General features: G+C 45.4%; 1 protein-coding gene across 13 annotated transcripts in view; it reads right to left on the bottom strand.

Moving 5' to 3' along the window:
- Window positions 1-22962, bottom strand: part of LOC113427910 (heterogeneous nuclear ribonucleoproteins C1/C2) — a 65552-nt gene that overhangs the window by 5480 nt on the left and 37110 nt on the right. The window contains exon 1 of one of the 13 annotated variants that reach the window (XM_087948704.1): window positions 6330-6502. The exons of the other annotated variants lie outside the window; for them this stretch is intronic. Within the exon in view, the coding sequence (XP_087804830.1) occupies window positions 6330-6378 (49 nt within the window). The 5' untranslated portion in view covers window positions 6379-6502. Of the gene's footprint in view, window positions 1-6329; window positions 6503-22962 lie in introns of those variants that run through there. 13 annotated transcript variants of the gene reach the window in all.

Below are 22962 nucleotides of genomic sequence, written 5' to 3'. Positions count from 1 at the left end.
TTTTGGACTTTGCTTAAACCATTTCTGGAAGTAAAAACCTACATTTACTGTACAGTGTATCTGTGTACTGTGTGTGTATTATTCAAACACTACTCTCAAATACGTCTCCCTGTATGCGCTCATTCTCCTAACGAGGAATTACCTCAACAAAGGTTATTAAGTGTGGCGCAGCAGAGAAAAACGATCTTACACTGAGACAGATCGTGATTGGCCCATGGGATGTGATGATGGGAGAAAAGGGGATGGATTGTAGTTTGGGACATTGTGGGAAGTCCAGGAAACTTTAGTTTCAAGAATTCACAGATGTGCCAGGTGCTATTCTGATAAAGGTACTTTTGAGATTATGCTTGTCTCGGAGTTACTAATTGGAATGGAGATTTGCTGGAACTCTGACATTATCTCAAAACTCTAATGAACTCCAGCACCCCATAGGGGGAAGCTATCAGGGGTGCTGAACCCCAGGACTGATTCCAGAAATGGAGCAGTGCAAACCCTCAGCTCAGATGGAAGAAGAGACTGAAGGGGCTTTTGGGCTGGACACAGAAAGACTGATTGAGGCCCCCAGCCCCCCTTCTGAAGAAGTGATGCAGGCATTAGAAGCTGCAGAGGAGAGGCGGAATCTTGGAGCCCAGCCAAGAGATAGTGAATCATTGAGGAGCTGCCAAAAGGAACAGCTTTCTTCCTCAAGCCCGGTACAGTTTGCTCAACAGACAGAATGGAGATGTGGGGAGGCGTTGGGATCAGAAACCTTCCAAGATTGTGATCAGTGCCCTCCTTCCAGAAGCCAGTCGTTGGCAGGAATCCCAGAACAGCTCCAGCAGCTGAAGGTGGAAAGTTAGGTCTCACAGCCCACATTTACCTTCCCCACTTTGAAAAAGGGAGGCGAATTCATGTTGGCATCAGGTGGAGATGGCCGGCGAAGCAGCCCAGCCTGGCAGGCTCAAGGTTCAAGGGAGACGGCAGATGCAGCCTACATTGGGTACGTTACAAACCCCAAGCCCTCCCCCTCCTCACCCAGAAAGGAGATTACCCCCTGCAGAGAGTATTCCTCCAGGGTGGGGATTTTATCCTGGTCAAGGGTGGGTCCAATGCCAGTGGATGCCAGCACCCGCTTTTCCACCTGGTCAGGGAATGCCCTGGCCCCAAAAAGAATCAGCCATCCCTTCTCAGCTCAGGGATCTGCACAGGCAGCAGAGGCCAGCCACCCTTTTCTTCCCATCGCAGGGAAGGAGGCAACAACCGGCCTTTCCATGGCAGGGCCCTAATCAGCCCCACCTTGGCCCAACCCTGCAGAGGCCCTTCTTCCAGAGAGCCCCAACTCAGCCAGGCCTCGAAGGACCCCTTCAAAGTTTATACGTTACTTGTCAGGCTCCATTCCTTCCAGCTCAACCTGCAGTTGCTATGGCAATTCCACCTCCCACCCTTAGACCAGACCAGATGGTTTTCAAGGCCACTTTTGACGGCCGACGTGAACATTTTGCTTATTTCCTCACTCTAATCTGGTCCCACATAAATCAGTTTGGAGCCCAATATGCAACAGTTCACGATCTGGTCACTGCAATAACAAATGGGATGAATGAGGGGGATGCTTCTGATTGGGTCACTCAATTGCACTACGAACAAGCCCCATAACTACAGGATGTCAATGCTTTCATTGATCTACTGAGGCTTCGATTCGAAAATCCTGACAGAGTGGGAGAAAATGAGGACAAATGAATGGAAATGAAACAAGGCAAGCAACCCTTACAAGACTTTGTATGGGACTTTAGAAGGGTTGCAAGCCACCTCATGAACTGGCCTGAAATAATTCTGTTACACTATTTCAAGAATGCTATTGACCCCAAAGTAAAAAAGGCCTGTAACATTAGAGGAACGCCCAACACTCTTCAGGATTGGTACACAACATCCCTCAAACTAGAATGGGATATCAATCCACAGAAAAAAAAAAACCTACCTGAAGGGCCTCCTAGGAGAGTTGTGGCCAGGTGATCTCTGACCAGACCTGCTGAAACTGCTCCTACCCGACCCACAAGAATAAGTGTTATCATTGTGGCCAGGATGGCCATACAGCAGCCGACTATTTGGCTCCTGCACCAGTCCCACAAGCTCCACAACAAAGGCCTAATACAGCCGCCAGAGCCCGAAAAATTCAATGGAAGCCTTCGGACACTAGCCGGTTTGCTAGACACACCATAGAAGGTCCCCTCCACGCAGAAGAGAGCAATGAACTTCCAACCCAAGAAATTCTCCCCAGAGAAACCAATGAAGACAACCCTATGGTGAGTCCTGCCATCACACCTTTTGCAGTCAAAGTGAAGTTAGTGGTGCCTGACATGGGGGAGGCAGGGGAGATAGAAGCTGTAATAGATACTGGTTGTTCCAGATGCCTGATTGGCCTCCCCATCGTTGAACAATTAGGAATAAAAACAAAAAACCTGAAACGGCCAATCAGGTTTGAGCAAGTAGATGGGACTTTAATTGGGGGAATCCCAGCCACCAAAGTGACAGAGTTAATCAAACTACAGATGGGCAGTCACCGTGAACTCATACGTTTTATAGTGGCTCCAAAGATGTCAGAATCTGTAATACTGGGAGTTGCTTGGCTAGATAAATGGGCCCCGACCATCAAGTGGGAGGACAGATACCAAAAAATCATAATTGGGGTTGGCCCATTACCCCTCTTCCTCCCACAAAGAAACTACCACTCAACAGAGATCCCCAACCTGAAGCAGCAGCCACCGCCTCAGATTCTCCTCCAGGTGCCCCCCAAGTCCCCAAACAATATAAAAACTTGGCTGAAATGTTCAGCGAAGAGGAATGCAATGTTTTACCTCCCCATCAAGCCACTGATTGTGCCATAGAGTTAGAACCCGGGGCAAAACTGCCAAAACCAAAGATGTATTCGATGACACCAGCTGAAATGACTGAATTGAGAAAATACATTGATAACAATTTGGAGAGAGGTTTCATTGAGCCCGTCATATCTAGATTGGCCGCCCCAGTGCTATTCAAAGAAAAGATGGCGGGTTGAGATTATGTGTTGATTTTAGGGATCTTAACGCCATGTGTGTAAAAAACATGTACCCCTCCCCCTCATGAAAGACTTATTAAACCACCTGTCAAAAAGCAAGTTCTTCACCAAACTAGATCTGAGAGAGGCTTACTACTGAGTTCGCATAAAGGAGGGAGACGAATGGAAAACGGCCTTCAACTGCCCTTTGGGTAGTTTCCAATTCCGAGTCATGCCTTTCGGCCTCCAAGGGCCCCCCACAGTATTTATGCAACTCATCAACAAAGTGTTACATCCACACCTGTACCAAGGGATCCTCATCTACCTGACTGACATTCTTAAATTCAGCAAAACCATTGAAGAACGTGTCAAATTGGTCAGGAAAATGCTGAAAAAACTTTTAGATGCCAAGTTATATGTAAAACTGTCAAAATGCGAATTCCACAAAGAGTCACTGGATTACCTAGGCTACCGAGTATCCAACCAGGGAATTGAGATGGACTCTGGAAAAGTGACAGTGGTGCTAGATTGGCAACCCACCAGAACACGCAAGCAACTTCAAAGCTTCCTGGGTTTTGCCAATTTCTGTAGACAATTTATTCCTTCTTTTGACGAGGTCGCCCTCCCTTTGACAGAGTTATTGAAAACTGGACCTTCCCCCAACAAACCAAAACCCAATCAACCCCTTGCTTGGACAATGGACTGTCAGAAAGCTTTTGAGACTTTAAAACGCTTATTTGCAGTTGAGCCCATTCTCCAGCACCCGGACCCGACCAGACCTTTCATAGTCCAAGCTGATGCTAGTGGATGTGGCTGTCGCAGCCATTCTTCTCCAAAAGGACTCTCAAAACCAGCTAATGCCCTGCGCTTGTGTCCAAAAAGTTGACAGACACAGAGCGTAGATGAGCGGTTTGGGAGAAAGAAGCGTTTGCAGTGTGATGGGCTTTGCTGTCTTGGAGGCATTTCCTAGAAGGGGTGAAGGAGCTGTTTGAGGTATGGACTGATCACAAGAACCTCAAGGCTCTAAAGACACCTTGGAAACTATCACCTAAACAAGTCCGCTGGGCTCAATATTTCAAGTGGTTCAACTTTCACATGAAATATATCCCAGGCGGGAAAAACATACTGATGGACGCCCTGTCGAGAAACCCCCAATTTGACAGTCGCCGAAAGGAAGTAGCGCAGACTATAATATCAGAAGCCCAACCAGCAGGCCAAGTAACCACCTGAGGCCAAGCCAACCGCAGCCCCAGATGCTTAGGAGACAAACTGACAACTGAGTTGAAAGCGGCCCTTTTGACCAATCCCTGGTTTGCGGACCAGCAAGTCCACTTGACAATGAATGAGGGATTAGCTTGGAAAGGGACAAAACTTTATGTACCCAATAATGGTACTAAAGTGTAGCCATGACTCAAGGCTGGGGGGATACTTTGGGTACTTAAAAACCCTGCATTTAGTCAGGAGGAAGTTCTGGTGGCCCAAAATGAAACCTGATGTTGAAGACTATGTAAAAAGCTGCTCAATTTGTGCCACAATGAAACATAGAACTGGAAAACCCCCTGGCCTCCTTCAACAAGTAGCTGAACCAATGAAGCCGTGGGAAGAAATCGCAATGGACTTTATTGTAGAATTACCTGAGAGTGGAGGGAATAGTTATTTGGACTGTTATCGACTTATTGTCTACGCAAGCCCATTTTACAGCCTGTAAAGGACTACCTTCAGCAAAAAAAGCTGGCAAAACTGTTTGTGAAGCATATATATAGGCTCCATGGAGTACTTCATAATCTCACACTGAGGTGTACAGTTTATCGCTAAGTTCTGGAGGGAGTTTTTAAGGTCCATTGGGTCATCCCAAGGGCTATCCTCAGCGTTCCATCCTGCATGCAACGGGGCAGCAGACAAATGTCATGGTAGTACAATACATTAGATGCTATGTAAATTATCAACAGGAAAACTGGGTGGAGCTGTTGCCATTTGCAGAAGTTGCTTATAATAATGCAGTAGATAGCAGCACAGGCTTAACTCCGTTCCAAGTCAACACCGGCATGGAATTTGTCCCTATGCCAGAATTACCTACGGAACCTCCCACATCCATGTCCTTAATGGAATGGATGAGCTCATTAAAAAAAGGTTGGGAAGATACAAAGAAAGCTTTGACTGAAGCTGCTGAGTAGTATAAAAAACAGGCAGACAAACATAGATCCCTCCAACCACCATTTAAAGTAGGGGACAAAGTGTTTTTGTCAACTAAATATCTAAAATTGAAACTCCCCAGTAGGACGTTGGGCCCTAAATTCTTAGTTCCATTCCCTGTATCAAAGATAATCCAGTCACAGTCCAATTAAGTCTTCACTGACTATTGGGGAAAATACACCCAGTGTTCCATAGTAGTTTATTGAAACCAGCTGTAGGATCTAATCTAAGGCCCATCCCAACAGCTCCCCCCAAACCTTTGATCATACAGGGTGAGAGACATGAAATTAAGAAAATCCTTGATTCTAGATTGTACCGAGGGAGGTTACAATATTTGGTATTGTGAAAGGGTTACCCTTTGTCAGAGGCTACATGGGTAAAAATTGGGATGTACATGAGGATTGATTGGTTAACCAATTCCATGAAGAATTCCCTGACAAACCAAAGGGTCCCCTTGGAGGGGGGAAAGGGGGTTAAGGGCATCACATTAACCCCTGGTTGTGTTTTATTATGTGTTTTAGGAGGTGAACTTTTCAAGGGGGGACGCCTGTCAGCTTTGGAAGCCATATTCCATGCTGCCACATAGCCTGAGAAGTTGGGAGGGGGTTGATTTCAATTGAGTAGTTCTAAGTAGACAAAATAAAATTCTTAAGGTTATTAAGTGTGGCGCAGCAAAGAAAAACGATCTTACACTGAGACAGATCATGATTGGTTTATGTGATGTGATGATGGGAGAAAGGGGGATGGATTGTAGTTTGGGACATTGTGGGAAGTCCAGGAAACTTTAGTTTCAAGATTTCACAGATGTGCCAGGTGCTATTCTAATAAAGGTACTTTTGAGATTATGCTTGTCTCGGAGTTACTGATTGGAATGGAGGTTTGCTGGAACTCTGACACATAGGTCCGCCCACTCTGGGTGGCTCCTCCCAGCTTTCTGCGAAGTCATCACAACAGACTGGACTGCCTCTGAGAAAAAACAAAATCAAAAGAAACCTTTATCGGTTCCCCCCTCCCATTGGCCCACCACAAGGACCAGTTCTGTCAGCCTATAAGGAGAACAGGTGTTCAGGTAAGGCAACGCCTGTTCTCCCTTGTAAGGCTGCGATAGGTCAGGAGTGGGACATACCAAAGCTGGATTGTCCTCGAGAGGGATTAAGACTGGTCCTGGTCCCCATGCTCCAAGACTACTCGTTGCAGAACCCATCTGCCAAACACCGCATCCGCTGAAGCAAAGGTGTCCAGCCGGTAGTGGTGAATGAAAGGAGATGGGGATGTCCACGTGGCTGCCTTGCAGACTTCTTCAACTGAAGCTTGCGTTGCCCAGGCCGCAGTCGTCGCAGCACTGCAAGTGGAATGCACAGTAATGTCTCTGGGTACCGGGAAGGACCGACTTGATTACACCCTGGCTATACATGCCTTGATCCACCTGCTTACTGTGGATGGAGTCACTTTTCTTCCCAACATGGAAGGTTGGAAGGAACAAAAAGGGGATTCCATCCTACAGAATTCAGATGTCCTTTTTACATAGACCTTCAGTGCCGTACGCACATCTAAGGTATGCCAAGCCTTTTCCAAGTCATGGACCGGATGGGGACAAAAATCTGGAAGCACCAGCTCTTGAGGCCTGTGGAACAAGGTACTGACCTTGGGGATAAATGCAGGATCCAACCGCAAAACTTCCCAATGAGGGTGAAAGATACAGAGACCAGGGCGAACTGAGGGAGCAACCAACTCAGATACTCTTCTGGCTGAAGTGACTGCCACCAAGAGGGCTACTGTCACAGCCTGTAAAGTGCTGGACACATTTACCAGAAATCACATTACTCACAGTGAAAACACGATAAGGTTTAATGTAAGATTTCCAGATGACATTCAATAATAACAGTAACAAAGATCTGTTCAAAGTCAGCGTTGAGAGCAACCGCCTCTTCATGCTGACTTTATACCCTCCCCCCAATTAACACATAAACCTGCAATTCAATCCACGCGCCCCAATTAACATATAACCCTGCCATTACACCGTGCCACAATCCCTAACCCTGTCATTACACCCACGCGCCCTGTAATTATCTACATGCGCCTCTGCCCCGTGCCTAAATGCTTTCTATTCCCATCCCATGTTGCCTTAAAGAGATAAGCCAAAATACCGCCACCTCCCCCACCCCGCAAGATCCCAGCAGGGAAAGGGAAACGCGGCGGCTGTGTATGCAGCTACATCACCGCCGCCCCTCCGCACAGCAGGATGCCCGCAAGGAGGAACGGAGCCACCAGAAAATGGAGCCGCTGGAAAGAGCAAGATGCCAGCAGGAATGTGAAACGCGGCAGCCGTGTATGCAGCCGCAACATCGCCACCGCTCTCCACAGCAGAACGCCGGCAGGGAGGAACAAAGCCGGAACAGAGCGCCGTGCCTTTATTATGTTGTTGGGACTGGGACCCAACATACCGCCCTCTAACAAGTGTCATCTTATAAAACAAGTGACATAATTAGCACATCACCTGTGTACACCCCCCCAACCTACCCACTGGCAAAGCCTCCACCAGGCTTCTGTGGATGAAGACTTAGTTTTTAATCTTGGCTCTGCCACGTCCATACTGGGAACCCATGAAGCATCTGTTAAGGGATATCCTTTCCAGCTTACAAGATACTGCAGTATCCCTCAACGTATACGGGAATCGAGGATACTGTCCACCTCATAATGGTCATCCCTTACAGGCCCCAGACATTTCAATCTAGGTTCAAGTCTGGTCATATCAGCTGGTTTCAGCAAACTACAATGGAATACAGGATGGATCCACTTAAACCGAGACAGCAATGGTAACTTTACTGTAACTGAACTGATTATCTTGATTATCTTAAAGGGCCCAATATATTTCAGTCCTAATTTCTTACTAGCAATCCCTAAATGGATATATTTTGTGGAGAGATATACCCAGGATCCAACCTCTACGGTTGGTTGTTCAGACCTTTTTTTGTTTGCATGTCTTTTATACTTTTCAGTTGATTTACCTAATGCTAGGTTTACTTCCTTCCAGCGATCCTTGATATTTTCAGTCCATTTCATAGCGGTAATCATTTCATCAGGCTTATGCGGCCACTCTGGTATCGGAATAAACTCCATCCCGTTTACGATTTGGAAAGGAGTGTATCCAGGACTGTTATGTACTGTGTTGTTATATGAAACTTCAGCAAATGGTATGGTATTTACCCAATCGCTTTGTTGATAGGTCACATAGCATCTTAAATACTGTTCAATAGCAGAATTGGTTCTTTCTGCTGCCCCATTGGTACATGGATGGTAAGCTGTACTGAGTCCTTGGGATGAATCTATGAGTCGTATGAATTCACGCCAATGTTTTGCAGTGAACTGCATTCCCCTATGTGAGATTATTTTTCTGGGCACACCATGTAATCTATATATATATATATATATATGTTTTATGAACAAATCAGCCAGCCGCCTTGCGGTTGGTAAGCCTTTGCATGGAATAAAATGAGCCTGTTTTGAGAATAAATCAATTACAGTCCAGATAACAGTATATCCTCGGTTATCAGGTAGATCATTTATAAAATCCATCCCAAAATCCTGCCAAGGTTTTGTAGGCTCTGCCACCATTTGTATTAGGCCAGAAGGTTTACCAATACGGATTTTAGTGGTTGCACAAATGGGACAATCCCTCACATAATTTTCAACATCTCTTTTCATGGATGGCCACCAAAATTGTCATTTAGTCAAATGTAATGTCTTCGGAAACCCATGATGCCCAGCTTGTTTGGCATCATGACAGCGGTTCAAGACAATACCTTTTAATGCTTCTGGAATATATACTTTTGTACCTCTCCAAGCTATCCCATCTTTCATGTCAACCTGATCTTTATTTAAAGATAACCAGGGATCGTTCTTTTATTCTACTGGGAAATTTGCTGTCAAAATATGTGTTGTTAATGAATTTATTCGATCCACAGGTGGAATAAGTGGCTGTGTCATTTCTTCTCGCTGGCTTTTAAATTGTAGTAATCGTGATAAGGCATCGGCCATAAAGTTCCTTCCAGCCAGAACATATTTCAGAATGAAATTAAAGCGTCTGTAATATTGTTGAGGTAATTCCCCGTTAGGAGAATGAGCGCATACAGGGAGACGTAGTGAGAGAAGTGTTGAATAATACACACACAGCACAGAGCTACACTGTACAGTAAATGTTGGTTTAAGCAAAGTTCAAAATAAGCAGTCCAAAGTCATTCACAGGTAAATAGGGCGTTGGTGCTTACCTGATACGCCCGTTCTCTTTGAGCTGCGAAGAGCATCCAGGATTGGGAGGTGCTTCAGTCTCTGCATTCGTAGGCTGAGCTTGAATTGAGGAAACTCTCCTCCTCCACGTGACTCCTCCGTAGCGTTCCCCAGTTTTGCGAAGAGAGGAAAAAAAGGTGCTCTCATCCCTACTTTCTAAAAGGGGTTCCTTGGTGAAACTAGGTCCCACCAGACGGAAAAAAGGGGTGGGGCTGGATGCTCTTCGCAGCTCAAAGAGAACGGGCGTATCAGGTAAGCACCAACGCCTTTCTCCTATGAGCTGCTCCGAGCATCCAGGATTGGGACATACCAAAGCTTGGCCTGTCCTACGGGAGGGACTCCGTCTGGTCCGGAATCTCCTCAGGGTCCCTAAGGACCCGTTGCAGAAACCCGTCTGCCAAATGAAGCCTCTGCAGATGCAAACACGTCAATTTTATAGTGCTTGATGAAAGGAGATGGGGAGGCCCAAGTCGCCGCCCGGCAAATTTCGATTATTGGTGCCTGGGTGGCCCAAGCTGCCGAAATTGCCGCACTCCTAGTTGAATGCGCAGTTATGCCTCTGGGCACCTGCAGGGCCTGGGACTGATAAGACTTAGCTATGGCCGCCCTGATCCAACGGCCTACAGTGGACGGTGACACCCTATGACCCTGTGTTTTGGGTTGAAAGGAGAGAATAAGGCCTCCGATTTTCTGAAGGGTTCTGTGCGCTTGATGTAGATCCGCAGAGCGCGTCTTACATCAAGTTTATGCCATTGCCTTTCCCTTTCCTGTGATGGCCTGGGACAAAAGTTGGGAAGGATGAGCTCTTGGGCTCTATAGAAGGCCGAGTTTACCTTGGGCAAGAACGTGGGATCGGGGCGGAGGATCACCCGATCTGCATGAAAGACACAGAGGTCCTGTCTGACAGACAGGGCTGCTATTTCTGATATGCGCCTAGCGGATGTGATGGCTACAAGGAAAACTACCTTATATGTCAAAAATTGGAGGCTTGCCTCCCTTAAAGGTTCGAAAGGTTCTTTGGTGAGAGAGGAGGACTTTGTTAAGGTCCCAAGTGGAGTAACGGTGTACTGCTGGAGGGCGTAAGTTAGTGGCCCCTCTGAGAAAAGCCCTTATGCGTGTGTGATGGGAGAGGGAACTGAACCCCTCGCAGAAAAGAACTGATGACAGTGCAGCTACCTGTCGTTTCAGTGTATTAGGAGACAGTCCCTTGTCAAGACCCTCCTGAAGGAATTCTAAAATCTGGGCGACAGAGAGGGAAACTGGGTTAATTTGAAATTTGCTGCACCATCTGCAGAAAATGGCCCATGTGGCGTTGTAAATTCGGATGGTTGAGGGCCGTCTGGCAGCTAGGATGGTGTCAATGACCTTGTTGGAGAGCATTTCGCTCCTCAAACTGCTCCGCTCAACCTCCAGACGGTTAGTTGAAACCATTGAGGTTCCAGGTGTCGGAGGGGCCCCTGAGATAGAGAAATCCTGTCTGGTGGACTCCTCCAAGAAGGGGCCACTGAGAGAGTGCGCAGGTCCGCAAAGCACGGCCGTCTGGGCCAGTGAGGAGCAACTAGGAGCAATTCTGCTTTCTCGTGGAGCAACTTCTGAATAACCTTGGGTACAAGAGCTAGAGGGGGGAATGCGTACAGGAGCCCTGTGGGCCATGGGCAGCGGAGCGCGTTGTAATTCTCCGCCCCTTGGGACGGGTACCTTCAGAAAAATCTCAGGAGCTGGGCATTGAGAGGGGAGGCAAATAGATCTACCACCGGTTGTCCGAATATCCTTGCTGCTTCTTTGAACAGGGAAGGGTGGAGGCGCCACTCTGACTGGTCTATGGTGGCCCTGCTTAACCAGTCCGCTTGAGTGTTTGATAGGCCCGATATATGCTCTGCCTTGATGGACAGGAGGTTGTTCTCCACCCAGTGACACAGGCGCTTGGCTTCCCTCATTAATTGTATTGATTGTGTGCCCCCGTTTGTTGATGTGGGCTTTGGCTGTCACATTGTCTGTTAAAATGAGGATGTGCTGCCCGCGTACCTGGGGGAGGAAGCTGCGCACGGCGCGAAGCTCCAGCCAGTTGATGCTGCACGCCTGTTCTATTGCAGACCATCTGCCCTGGGATGTGAGTGACTGGGCGTGGGCGCCCCATCCATATAAACTGGCGTCTGTGGTGATAGTCAATCTTTGAGGCTCTTTGAAGAAGCAGCCTTTGTTGATGACCGGTTTGGCCCACAAGAGAAGGGACGTGAGGACCTTGGGAGGTACCCTGACCGTGAGTTTGGAATTGCTTCTGCCGGATCTCTGGTACGGGAGCAGGAACCACTGGAGGGACCTGGTGTGAAGACAGGCCCAGGGAACAATAGAAATGCAAGATATCATTTTTCCCAATAGTTTGGATAATTCCAGGAGGGGTACCTTCCTACGGTGCCTGATTTCCCTAACCAGTTTTTGAATACTAAGTAGTCTATCTGAAGACAGGTAGACTTTGCCCTCCACCGTGTCAATGACTGCCCCCAAGTGAGTTATTCGGGTAGATGGGGATAATTGGCGCTTTTTCCAATTTATGAGAAAGCCATGTTCCTGGAGAGATGTCAAAGTGACCTGTGTGTCCCTCACTGCTTGATGGGTAGAGGGGGACAGGATTAGTATATTGTCCAGGTAGCATTGGAGACGAATGGGAATATTCCTGAGGTGAGCAGCCAGCGCTGCCAGGACCTTGGTAAAGGTTCTGGGGGCAGAGGCCAGTCCAAAGGGAAGGGCCACGTATTCGAAGTGGTGATTGTTATAGCAGAACCTTAAGAATTTGTAATGGGAAGGCTGAATTGCAATGTGTAAGTACGCTTCCGTCAAGTCTATGGACGTGAGCACGTCCCCGTGCCTGATGCCCAGGAGTATCGACTGCAAGGTATGCATCTTGAATTTCCGGTATGTTAGGAAGCGGTTAAGTCGTTTTAAATCTAAGATCGCTCTCCACCACCCCGAGTGTTTTGGTACAACAAAGAGGTGGGAGTAAAACCCTCAACCTCGTTGCTCGGACGGTACAGGTTGAATGGCTCTTATGCTTACGAGATGCTGGATTGCGGAGTCCATTAGACTACGCTTGACCAGGTCTCTGGAAGGGGGGGATGACATAAAGAAATTTGGGGGAGTGGATTGAAACTCGAGGGCAAGCCCAAATCTAATGGTGTCCCTGACCCAAGAGTCAGAGGTAGAGGAATCCCATTGACTAGCGAACGATTTGAGACATCCGCCAATGGGGAGAGTGTCGTTTGATCTATCTCGGATGTCGGAAGGGCCTACTACCGGCTCCCCGAAAAGGCCTCTTATATTGACTGCCCCTCCGGCTCCTGTCTCCCGAGTCAGCTCTATCCTGGGGTTGACCTGACCTGAACGATGGGGGCCTCTGGTACCTGGGGGAGAAGGGAGCCTGATAGAAGGGCCGAAAGGAACTCCTCCGAAAGGGCTGAGAGGTTCTGAAGCCTGACCTTCGTGTGAGGGAAGGAAGGAATTTTTTCTTACTACGGGTCTCCATCAATAGGGGGTCCAGGGAAGGGCCAAATAGTTTGTTTCCTATTATAGGGGAGGAAGCCAGCTTGGCTTTGTTCTTAAAGTCTGCTTGCCAGTGCCTCAGCCATAGTAGACGGCGGGCTGAGACATGGGAGGAGATTGCCCTTGTAGAAAACTTAACGGCGTGGTAAGTGGCATCGGCCGAAAACTCGGCTGCCGCAGTGAGCTTGGCAATGTCCTGGTGTGCCCTGATGTTGGATGTGAGGACGTGTTGTTTGAGCTGACGAAGCCATCGAATGGATGACGTTTTAAAAAAGGATGCGGCCGAAGCATCCAAGTGATGAGCCCTGCGCAGGGCCAGCTCGGCCTGCTTTTCTTCTGGCTTCAGGACTTCCAGCGCATCAGTCGGAGTTGAGGAGGATGCCAGGCCCACTATGGGCTCGTCTACCTCAAGGGTGCTTAACAATTTTGAGAATTCCAGATCCAAATTAAAGTATTTTTTGTCTTGACTAGAGGGGGCTGGGGGCACCAGGGTAGACGCTAGTTGCTTTCGCACTAGGTCGGCAAAGATGGGTGGAGCTGGGATAGTCTCGGCCTCCACAACGGGCTGGTTAAAAATGAGATCCTCTGGCTTTTTCGTTGAAGGAGCGGGGAGGTCTGCTGATGGTTGCTTAGTTAGACCTGAAATGTTCTTGGCCTTGAATAACAAGGACTTGAACAGGTGGGGCTTGAATAAGCCCGCAAAGGTGGGCTGGTCAGGGGTGAGCCCCTCGTCCTCGGACATTTCGCCTTCTAGAGGGTCTGCCTCAGATAGGGGCTCGCTGTAGTGGATAGACCCCAAATCGAGCTCGTCAGGATCCATGAACTGCTCCAAGTCCCCCTCCCCCTCTATCTCCTCCTCCTCCCGCTCCTGAAGGGGGGTCTCCCTTTGCAAGGGTACCTGAGCCTGATGTTGGTCTGACCTGGGTAAGGACCTCACTGAGTGAGACTCCTGGTCAGAAGTCGCCGGAAATTGACTAGGCCTGGTTGCTTGCTGGATTCTGGTTGCTATTCCTTGGTGAATAGCCAACTCCATCCAGGATCTTATTCTTTCTGGAACCTCCTCAATGAGAGACTCCTCTTGACGGAGGCCAGCTGCTGTAGGGGTTTAAGGTGGCTTCTGGAGCCCTTCTAGCCGATGTGCCCAGAACCAGCATCTGATGTTCCTGTGAGGGTAGGCTGCGCCTGGTTGAGAAGGAAACATCTAGAGGAGGGGGTTGAGCAGAAGTGGAGGGACTGGAGGATGGAAGAACCTGAGGCACCTTGAGTGCTTCCTTAGCTCGTTTGTCAATTTCTTTTTGGAGGGCATTATGGCGCCTTAAGGCATCTCTCTGGAAGTCTCTTTAGCCTGCTTGCGCAAGTGATGGGTCTTAGCTTTTGCCTTCAAAAAGGTCCTCTGGAAGAGTTACCATCTGCCATTTCAGTGATTTGTATATATATTGCAATAATAGGCTGAATCAAAATAAGGCGGTTGGCACGCCCAGGGGTCCGATGATAATGTTTTAGTGGACTAAAATATTATACTGCCAGTATATGAATAATCAGATATTATTGTTATTATTATTATTATTGTTATTGTTGTTATTATTATTATTATTATTATTATTATTATTATTATTATTATTATTATTGTTGTTATTATTATTATTATTTCCTTGCTCCTAGGATAGAAAAAGAAACTGCCAATCAGCCAAATCTGGAACGCTAAGGCCCAGAAGAAGGTAAATAGGGCCTTCAGCAGCCTCCCTGCACAGGCAGACAGAAGGCTTGGGTGCTTGCTGCTGCGCCGCTGAGGGAAATTTGTGGGGGTCAAGCCAACGTGCCTTCAGGAATAACCTCGAGAGTAATCTAGCCAGCTGAGGTTAATAGCTGCGAAAAAGAAACTCAGGCGGAAACTTGAATTTCCAATTTAACCCCCACTCGCAGCAGGGAAACTCGGAGCAGCTCACAGGAGAACAGTCAGTTTTCAATCCAGGGATAATCCAATAACAAAGTCCAGTGTCAAAAACGGTTCAGTATCAGACTTACATCAAATCCAAGAATAACAGTCAATTAGAAAGAACAGCAATACTCTCCAACAGAAGGAAATAGACTCACTGAGACTTCTTCTGAGATTAAGACTAAGACAACCCAGGTTTCTGACTACATCTTATGGCCCTTTGAGAAACCACACACAATTACAATTTTTTGCATTTTCTTAAAGATACAGTTTTAAAATGTTTATCCTGGTTTATATATTTCTAACACAAATACCTGTTAGGTGACTTATATTCCTAACATTCTCCCCTTTTGGGTATGACAATATATACAACCTTACATTCTAAGTCCATAATCCTCACAGCAAGCTTTATGCTTTATAGAGCCTTGGGCCTTTGTAAAATGATCTGCTATATTGTTTTCTGACATACAGTATTCTAGCTTCATCATCTTACTTTGCACATATTGTCTCACATTTAAATATCTTAAATCTGTGCGTTTAGTTCTTGTTTTAACAGCAATATTTGAAGCCATCTGTATTGCTGATTGGTTGTCTTCATAAACAATCTGTTACATTAATTCCCATGTCAATTAGTAATTGTTTATACAAAACTAAATCTGTACATAATAAAGACAAACATGAGAACTCAGCCTCCATTGTTGATAAACTTAGATGTTTCTGTCTAATAGACCTCCATCCAATCAATGCCTTTCCCAACAATACTACAGTACCCGATGTAGATTTTCGTGTATTTATGTCTGTAGCAAAGCTTGCATCAGCATATGCAGTTAAATTCAGTTCATCTTTAGGCTCCAAATACAATGCATAATGCATTGTTTCAGATATCTTAACACACGTTTAGCAGCTTGCCAGTGCCTTTCAGTTGGCTCAACGTTAAATCTCGCTAATTAACACTGTATGCTATATCTGGCCTTGACCAATTACTGAGATAAAATAAACTACCAATCAAGGATTGATAAATGTTCTTATCAAAAATAGGACTTTGAACATCACTATGGCTAAACTCCTGGCTCACTGGTGTCTTAGCCGGCTGACAAAGTTCCATTTTAAAACTTTTTAGTAATTGGTTAATTTTATCTGCCTGTGAGATCTTGTATCCTCCCCTAGTAGTTCTATCTATCTTTAAACCAAGATATTGTTTGATTTCTCCTGTTTTACCTTAAATTTCTGTTCTAATAGTGAAATTATTTCAGTGGCTTCTTGTTCAGTTTTGGTGATTAATGCTATGTCATCAGTAAATAATAGCAATAATGAAATTACACCATTACTTTCTCTTTTAAACAAACATGGATCAGCCATGCCAGCTACAAAGCCTATCTTAGTTAATTCTTTAACTATACATTGGTTCCACTCATATCCTGATTGCTTCAAACCATAAACTCTTTTTTTCATTTCCAGCAGTTGTATTATCAGTTTTGAGACCTAAAGGTTTCTTTAAATATATAGTGTGTTGCAATGGTGCATGCATATATGCCGTCTCTACATCCAAATGATTTACAATGTATTTTTCCTTAGCTGCCCACACTAATGCTGCCCTTAATGTAGTAGCCTTCAGACTAGGTGCAAACACCTCATCATAGTCATTTGCTGTCTGATTGAACCATTGTGCTACTAACCTGGCTTTATGGGTAACAGTCCTATCTACACCTGTCTTCAGTTTATAAATCCATTTACATCCTATGGCATGTTTACCTGGTGGTAACTTAACATTTTCATATACCTCCAGTTTTTTTAATGATTCCAATTCCTTATCCATTGCTTTCTGCCAAGCAGCCTGATCCTGAGCAGGATAGTTTTAGTTCACTATAGTTACTAGGAACTGTATTCACTTGGCATACACTAACCTGATATCTATCAGGTGGTCGTGTTACACGGGTTGAACGTCTTGGTAATACAGGGCTTACTGGTGGACTTTCCTGTGCCACCTGCTCCTGTTCTTCTACCTCCTCGTCCTTCCTCTTTAATGGCTATTTGTGGTTTACTGATTTTATCTTTAGGGACTATTTGGGTGTCAATAATAATATCATTACTGGATTCCTGTTCCAGTTTATTCCACCCAACATGTTCAAGAAATTTTGCATGAGCACTACAATAAACATGAGCTGTGCCTTGATCCCAAAATCTAAATGATCTATGATTGGCCTCATAACCTACAAAAAATAACTTCTTAGCTCTATGTTGCCCTTTCATTCTTACTTGTGAGGGAATATGCACCCATGCTGGAGCTCCAAATGTGTGTAGGTAACTTAAATTTGGTTTTCTGCCATGCCAACGAGTGAATGACAATTCTCCAGTTGTTGTATTAACTACATTGTTTAAAACATGGTTACTACACATTATGGCTTCACCCCACAGTGTTTCAGGTAAACCTGAATCAGATAACATAGTGCGAGCCATGGCTTGTAATGTTTGCCCTCTTCGTTCTACAAACGAGTTATGTTGTGGTCTGTAAGGTGCAGAACGTTTATGCTCAACACCAGCCAATTTTAGCATTGTTTGGAATCTTTTGTTAACAAACTCAGTCCCATTATCAGTAACTAAAGTAATTACTTTACCTTTCATTTTTCTCTCAGCAAACCTTAGCCAGTTAAAGAAATGTTGGAATGTTTGTTTTGTTTTTCATAAGATAGCAGAAACTGTATCATGAGTAATGAATGGTCCATAATACTCAAAATATAGCAGGCACCTCCTAAACTTGGTTTTTTAGGACCAATTATGTCAGCAGACACAACCTCTAAAGGTTCTTTGGTCTTAAACCCATTTAGTCTGTTTGCAGGAGTAACCTTTTCTCTTGGCTACAAGCATTACAGTTTAAATACTTGCTACAGGGTTTCAATTTTACTCCCTCTGCCAATTTAACAGTTTGAGCATTTTGAAATTAATGTGCCCTAGACGTCTATGTAGTAAATGTATACATTCATCATGTGGCTTAACATTGTTATAAACTGAGTTAGCCATCTTCAACTGGTCATCATGTATCACATATAAATCATTATTTAAATTTGTAGTAACACTTTTACCCTCTTTCTCTATTATACAGTTATCTCCCCTAAAGGTTACTACATAACCAAGATTAACTAAAGCCCTTACTGATGATAAATTAAATTTCAGTTTAGGTACATATAACATAGTTAAATGTTCATTTATACAAGAACAATATGCAGTACCTTCACCTGATGCGTTCATCTTCCATCCATTTGCCAATGATACATGTTTACTTGTGGACATCTTTACAAACCGGTTTCTATCTTTAGTAATGCATTGCGATGCTCCACTATCAACAACCCACAAATCATGGTTTACAGCTGAATTGCTAGACATAGCTAAACTAACATTCTTCTTGGCCTTCCGGTGTTTTCTCGTATTCTGTTGTTTTCCCTTTTTACAGAATCTAGCTATGTGTCCCCTAGCCCCACAAGAGAAACATTTCCTAACAGTATAGGCAGTTGAACACAAATCTTCTTGTGGTTGTTCCTTCCTCAGTTGGTCCCTATCCAGCCGTCTTCTTGCTTCTTCTAACAACCTTCCGGTTATGTCAGTCAATGTCAGTTTTTCTCTGGTCAGGACTTCCAGTGAAGATACATAATCATCATAACTTTCATCCAATGAGGAAAGAATGATGTAAACTTGATGCAGCTCTGAAAATATCAGTTCCTTTTCATGTAGCTCTTGAAAAGTTCTTTTCATAAAGTTCAAATGACCTAACGTATCTCCACCTTTCAGAAGACGTGCTCTAAACAGTTTACGTGTAAGATGTGTGTGTGCACCTACACTGTCACGAACATAAATCCTCTTCGAATTCTCCCAACACCTAGCAGCAGACTCTTCTCCATGAATATGGACTAGCTGCTGGTCACTTAGTGTTAGTCCAATTATACAAAGAGCTCGTTCGTTGTTCTGTTTAAAGTCAGCAAGCTTCTTGGCATCGTCCTCATCTTCTGGATCCCAAGCATTTACATCTGGTGGGTCTTGAACTACATTCCATAAACCTTCTCTACGCAGAAGTAGACTGCACTTCATAGACCAGGAAACATAGTTTGTTCCATCCAACTGGGTTACGAGTGATAGACTTGAATTGACTTGTGCCATCTTTACCAGGATAGTAACCCACAATTAAACAGTAAACAGCTGTCTGTATACAGTGCTGTGTATTCACACCAACTCTCAGTTATCTGAGCCTGGTATGGCCTGGGCCCATAACCAGTGTTGAGGTAATTCCCCGTTAGGAGAATGAGCGCATACAGGGAGACGTAGTGAGAGAAGTGTACAGATACACTGTACAATAAATGTTGGTTTAAGCAAAGTTCAAAGTAAGCAGTCCAAAGTCATTCACAGGTAAATCAGTCAGTTTTCAATCCAGGGATAATCCAATAACAAAGTCCAGTGTCAAAAACAGTTCAGTATCAGACTTACATCAAATCCAAGAATAACAGTCAATTAGAAGGAACGGCAATACTCTTCAACAGAAAGAAATAGAGACTCACTGAGACTTCTTCTGAGATTAAGACTAAGACAACCCAGGTTTCTGGCTCCATCTTACGGCCGTTTTAGAAACCACACCCAATTACAATTTTTTGCATTTTCTTAAAGATACAGTTTTAAAATGTTTATCCTGGTTTATACATTTCTAACCCAAATACCTGTTAGGTGACTTATATTCCTAACAAATATAATGCCCACCGAACCTGTTTTGGGGATAACCGTCTTGGGTTTTGAAGAGCTTCCAGATTTTTGTGGGCTGTCCGCACTTCAAAAGGATGTAACCCACCCTCCAAAAGGTGTCTCCAGGTAAGTAGGGCCCATCGTACAGCAAATGCTTCTTTCTCCCAGATGGCCCAATTACGTTCAGTTGCATTTAATTTCCGGGATGTATATGCGCATGTTTGGTAAACACCCCTTATTCTTCTGTAATAAAACGGCTCCTACCACCACGTCACTTGCATCAGCTTGGATGATAAATGCGTAATTGGTATCTGGATGTTTCAAAACTGGTTCTTTAGCAAACATGTTCTTTAACATATCAAATGCCTTTTGACAATAATTTGTCTAAGGTAATATCTTTTTGGTGTTATTTTGTTCAGATTTTCAGCAAATCAGTCAATGGGAACGCAATATCAGCAAATTTTGGAATAAACTGGAGATAGAAATTAGCAAATCCCAGAAAACTCTGCAGTTGTTTCCTGGTAGTAGGTGTTTGCCATTCCAACACCGTACGTACTTTACTCAGATCCATTTCTATTCCATTCTCCGAAATCTGATAACCGAGATAATCTAATTTTGTTGAATGAAATTCACATTTGGAAAGTTTCACATAGATCTGTGCCTCCAATAGTTTCTTCATCTTCCATCTTTCTACTAGGTTCACTTAATCGAACCTCCTTCATATGTCTAGAGGCTTTTGGTCGTACTACTAATGGAGCAAGGCTTGGCCTTAACTGTCCTTCATTGCCTTCCTCCTCCTTCTCCAAGTGGCCTTTATCCACTTCCTCTTCTGCTTCCTCAGCCACTTCCGTATCCTCTCCCACGAACAAACCAGGCTCCGTCCCCTCTGCCATAATTCCAACTCTCTAACACTTCACCACTTCACTCCACAATCACAGGAAATGCAAGAGAGGCAAACAAACGTCAGTTGAATGCTGACTTTCTGTCACAGCGTGTAAAGCACTGGACACGTTTACCAGAAATCAGGTTACTCACAGTGAAGAGAAACACAGTAAGGTTTAATGTAGGATTTCCAGATGACATTTAGTGCTAACACTAACAAGGATTTGTTCAAAGTCAGCATTGAGAGCAACCGCCTCTCTACGCTGACTTTATACCCTCCCCAATTGACACATAACCCTGCAATTCAATCCACGTGCCCCAATTAACATATAACCCTGCCATTACACCCATGTGCCGCAATTAATCCCTAACCCTGTCATTACACCCATGCGCCCTGTAATTATCTGCATGCGCCTCTGCCCCGTGCCTAAATGCTTTCTATTCCCATCCCATGTTGCCTTAAAGAGATAAGCCAAAATACTGCCGCCTCCCCCACCGTGCAAGATCCCAGCAGGGAAAGGGAAATGCGGCGGCTGTGTATGCAGCCACGTCACTGCCGCCCCTCCGCACAGCAGGATGCCCGCAAGGAGGAATGGAGCCGCCAGAAAATGGAGCTGCCGGAAAGAGCAAGACAGCAGCAGGAACAGAGCCGTCAGGGAAAAGAAAGATGCCAGCAGGAATGTGAAACGCGGCGGCCGTGTATGCAACCGCAACGCTGCCACTGCTCTTCACAGCAGAATGCTGGCAGGGAGGAACGAAGCCAGAACGGAGCGCCGCACCATTATGATGTTGTTGGGACTGGAACCCGACAGCTACTTTCAGGATAACAAGGTGCAGATTAGCCTGTCAAAGAGGCTCAAACGGAGCCTTTGTAAGGGACTGCAAAACCCTGGACAGATCCCATGTAGGGTACCTGTGTACCACCGGAGGTTGGCCGACCCTCTGAGAAACCTACGGACTGTAGGATGCTGTGCCAAGGACTCAAATTTTCTACAAGTCAACACCGAAGAAATAGCCGCCACCTGATGGCAAAGGGTGTTGGGAGAAAGGCCTCTATCCAGACCAGCCTGTAAAAATTCCAAAACGTTTGCCACAGAGGCCTGTATAGGTTGAATGTTTGATTTGGAGCACCAACTAGAAAAAACTTGCCAGATAGATAGGGATGGTCGAGGGTCTCCTGGAGGCCTGAATGGTCCTGATTACTTTGTTGGAGAGATGGTTGCATTTTAGTATGCTCCACTCAATTGCCAAACTGTCAGTTGTAGCCACTGGGGCTCTGGATGACTCAGGGCCCCTGGAGGAGAGAGGCATCCTCTTCAGGAATCCGCTAAGGATGAGCTACTGAGAGACCCATTAAATCAGCAAACCAAGGATGCTGAGACCAATAAGGTGCCACTAATACAATTTCATCTGTGTCAAAAAAATTTGCACCACAGCCAATAAAGACAATGGAGGGAAGGCGTATAACAAACCTGGCGGCCACTTACTGCGTAATGCGTTGGTCCCCTCCGCCCCAGGGGTGGCAAATCTAGTAAAGAATCTGGGTAATTGAACATTGAGAGGAGTAGCAAACAAATCTAATACTGGAAGCCCGAATCTGAGTAATTTGTAGAAAGAGCAAAGGGTACAGACTCCATTCCGTGTGGTCAATGGTAGCTCTGCTGAGCCAGTCTGCCTGCACATTATCCGAGCCAGAAATATGCTCTGCCCATCTGCCCAAAGTCTCTGCTTCTGCCATAAGGGATTTGGACCTGGTGGCCCCGTCTGTTAATATGGGCTTTTGTGACTACACTGTCAGTCATGACAAGGACATGAGTGCCAGAGACCTGTTGAGTAAATTTTCTAAGGGCTAAACAGACCGCTCTTAACTCCAACCAATTTATGTTATGTACTTGTTCCTCAGCAGACCATAAGCCTTGGGCTATGTGAGAAGCCAGGTAAGTTCCCCAACCTGATAAAGGAGGCATCAGTTGTGAGGATGAGTCTGTCCTCCACCTTGAAGGACAGGCCCTTGGAAATGGCTCTGGAGAGCCACCACTGAAAAGAAAGCAACACTTGCTTGGGCACCTTCACCTTCATTAAAGAGTGACTCTTACCGGCCTTCTGATGAGGCAATAGAAACCACTGAAGGGCCCTGGCATGAAACCTGGCCCAGGGAACAATACTAATACAAGAAATCATCTTACTCAAAAGTTGGGAGAGATGAGCTAACTCTTACTTTGTATACTTTTAGCCAACCCCTGCAGGCTGTCTTGCCTTTCCTGTGAAAGGAAAACCTGACAAACTCCTGTGTCAATGATGGCCCCTAAATGAAGCACAAGAGATGAAGTAGTAAATTGGCTCTTTTTAATGTTAATAGAGAAACCAAGATCCTGCAGAGCTGAGATGGTGGTCT

This window comes from Notechis scutatus, unplaced genomic scaffold, assembly GCF_049901735.1.
Source record: "Notechis scutatus isolate UNSWTSFEM ecotype Mainland unplaced genomic scaffold, rNotScu1.2 NSCUCTG78, whole genome shotgun sequence".
NCBI classification, from domain to species: domain Eukaryota; kingdom Metazoa; phylum Chordata; class Lepidosauria; order Squamata; family Elapidae; genus Notechis; species Notechis scutatus.
The sequence above is the reverse complement of the archived record's forward strand: the minus strand, read 5'-3'. Positions and strand labels throughout refer to the sequence as shown.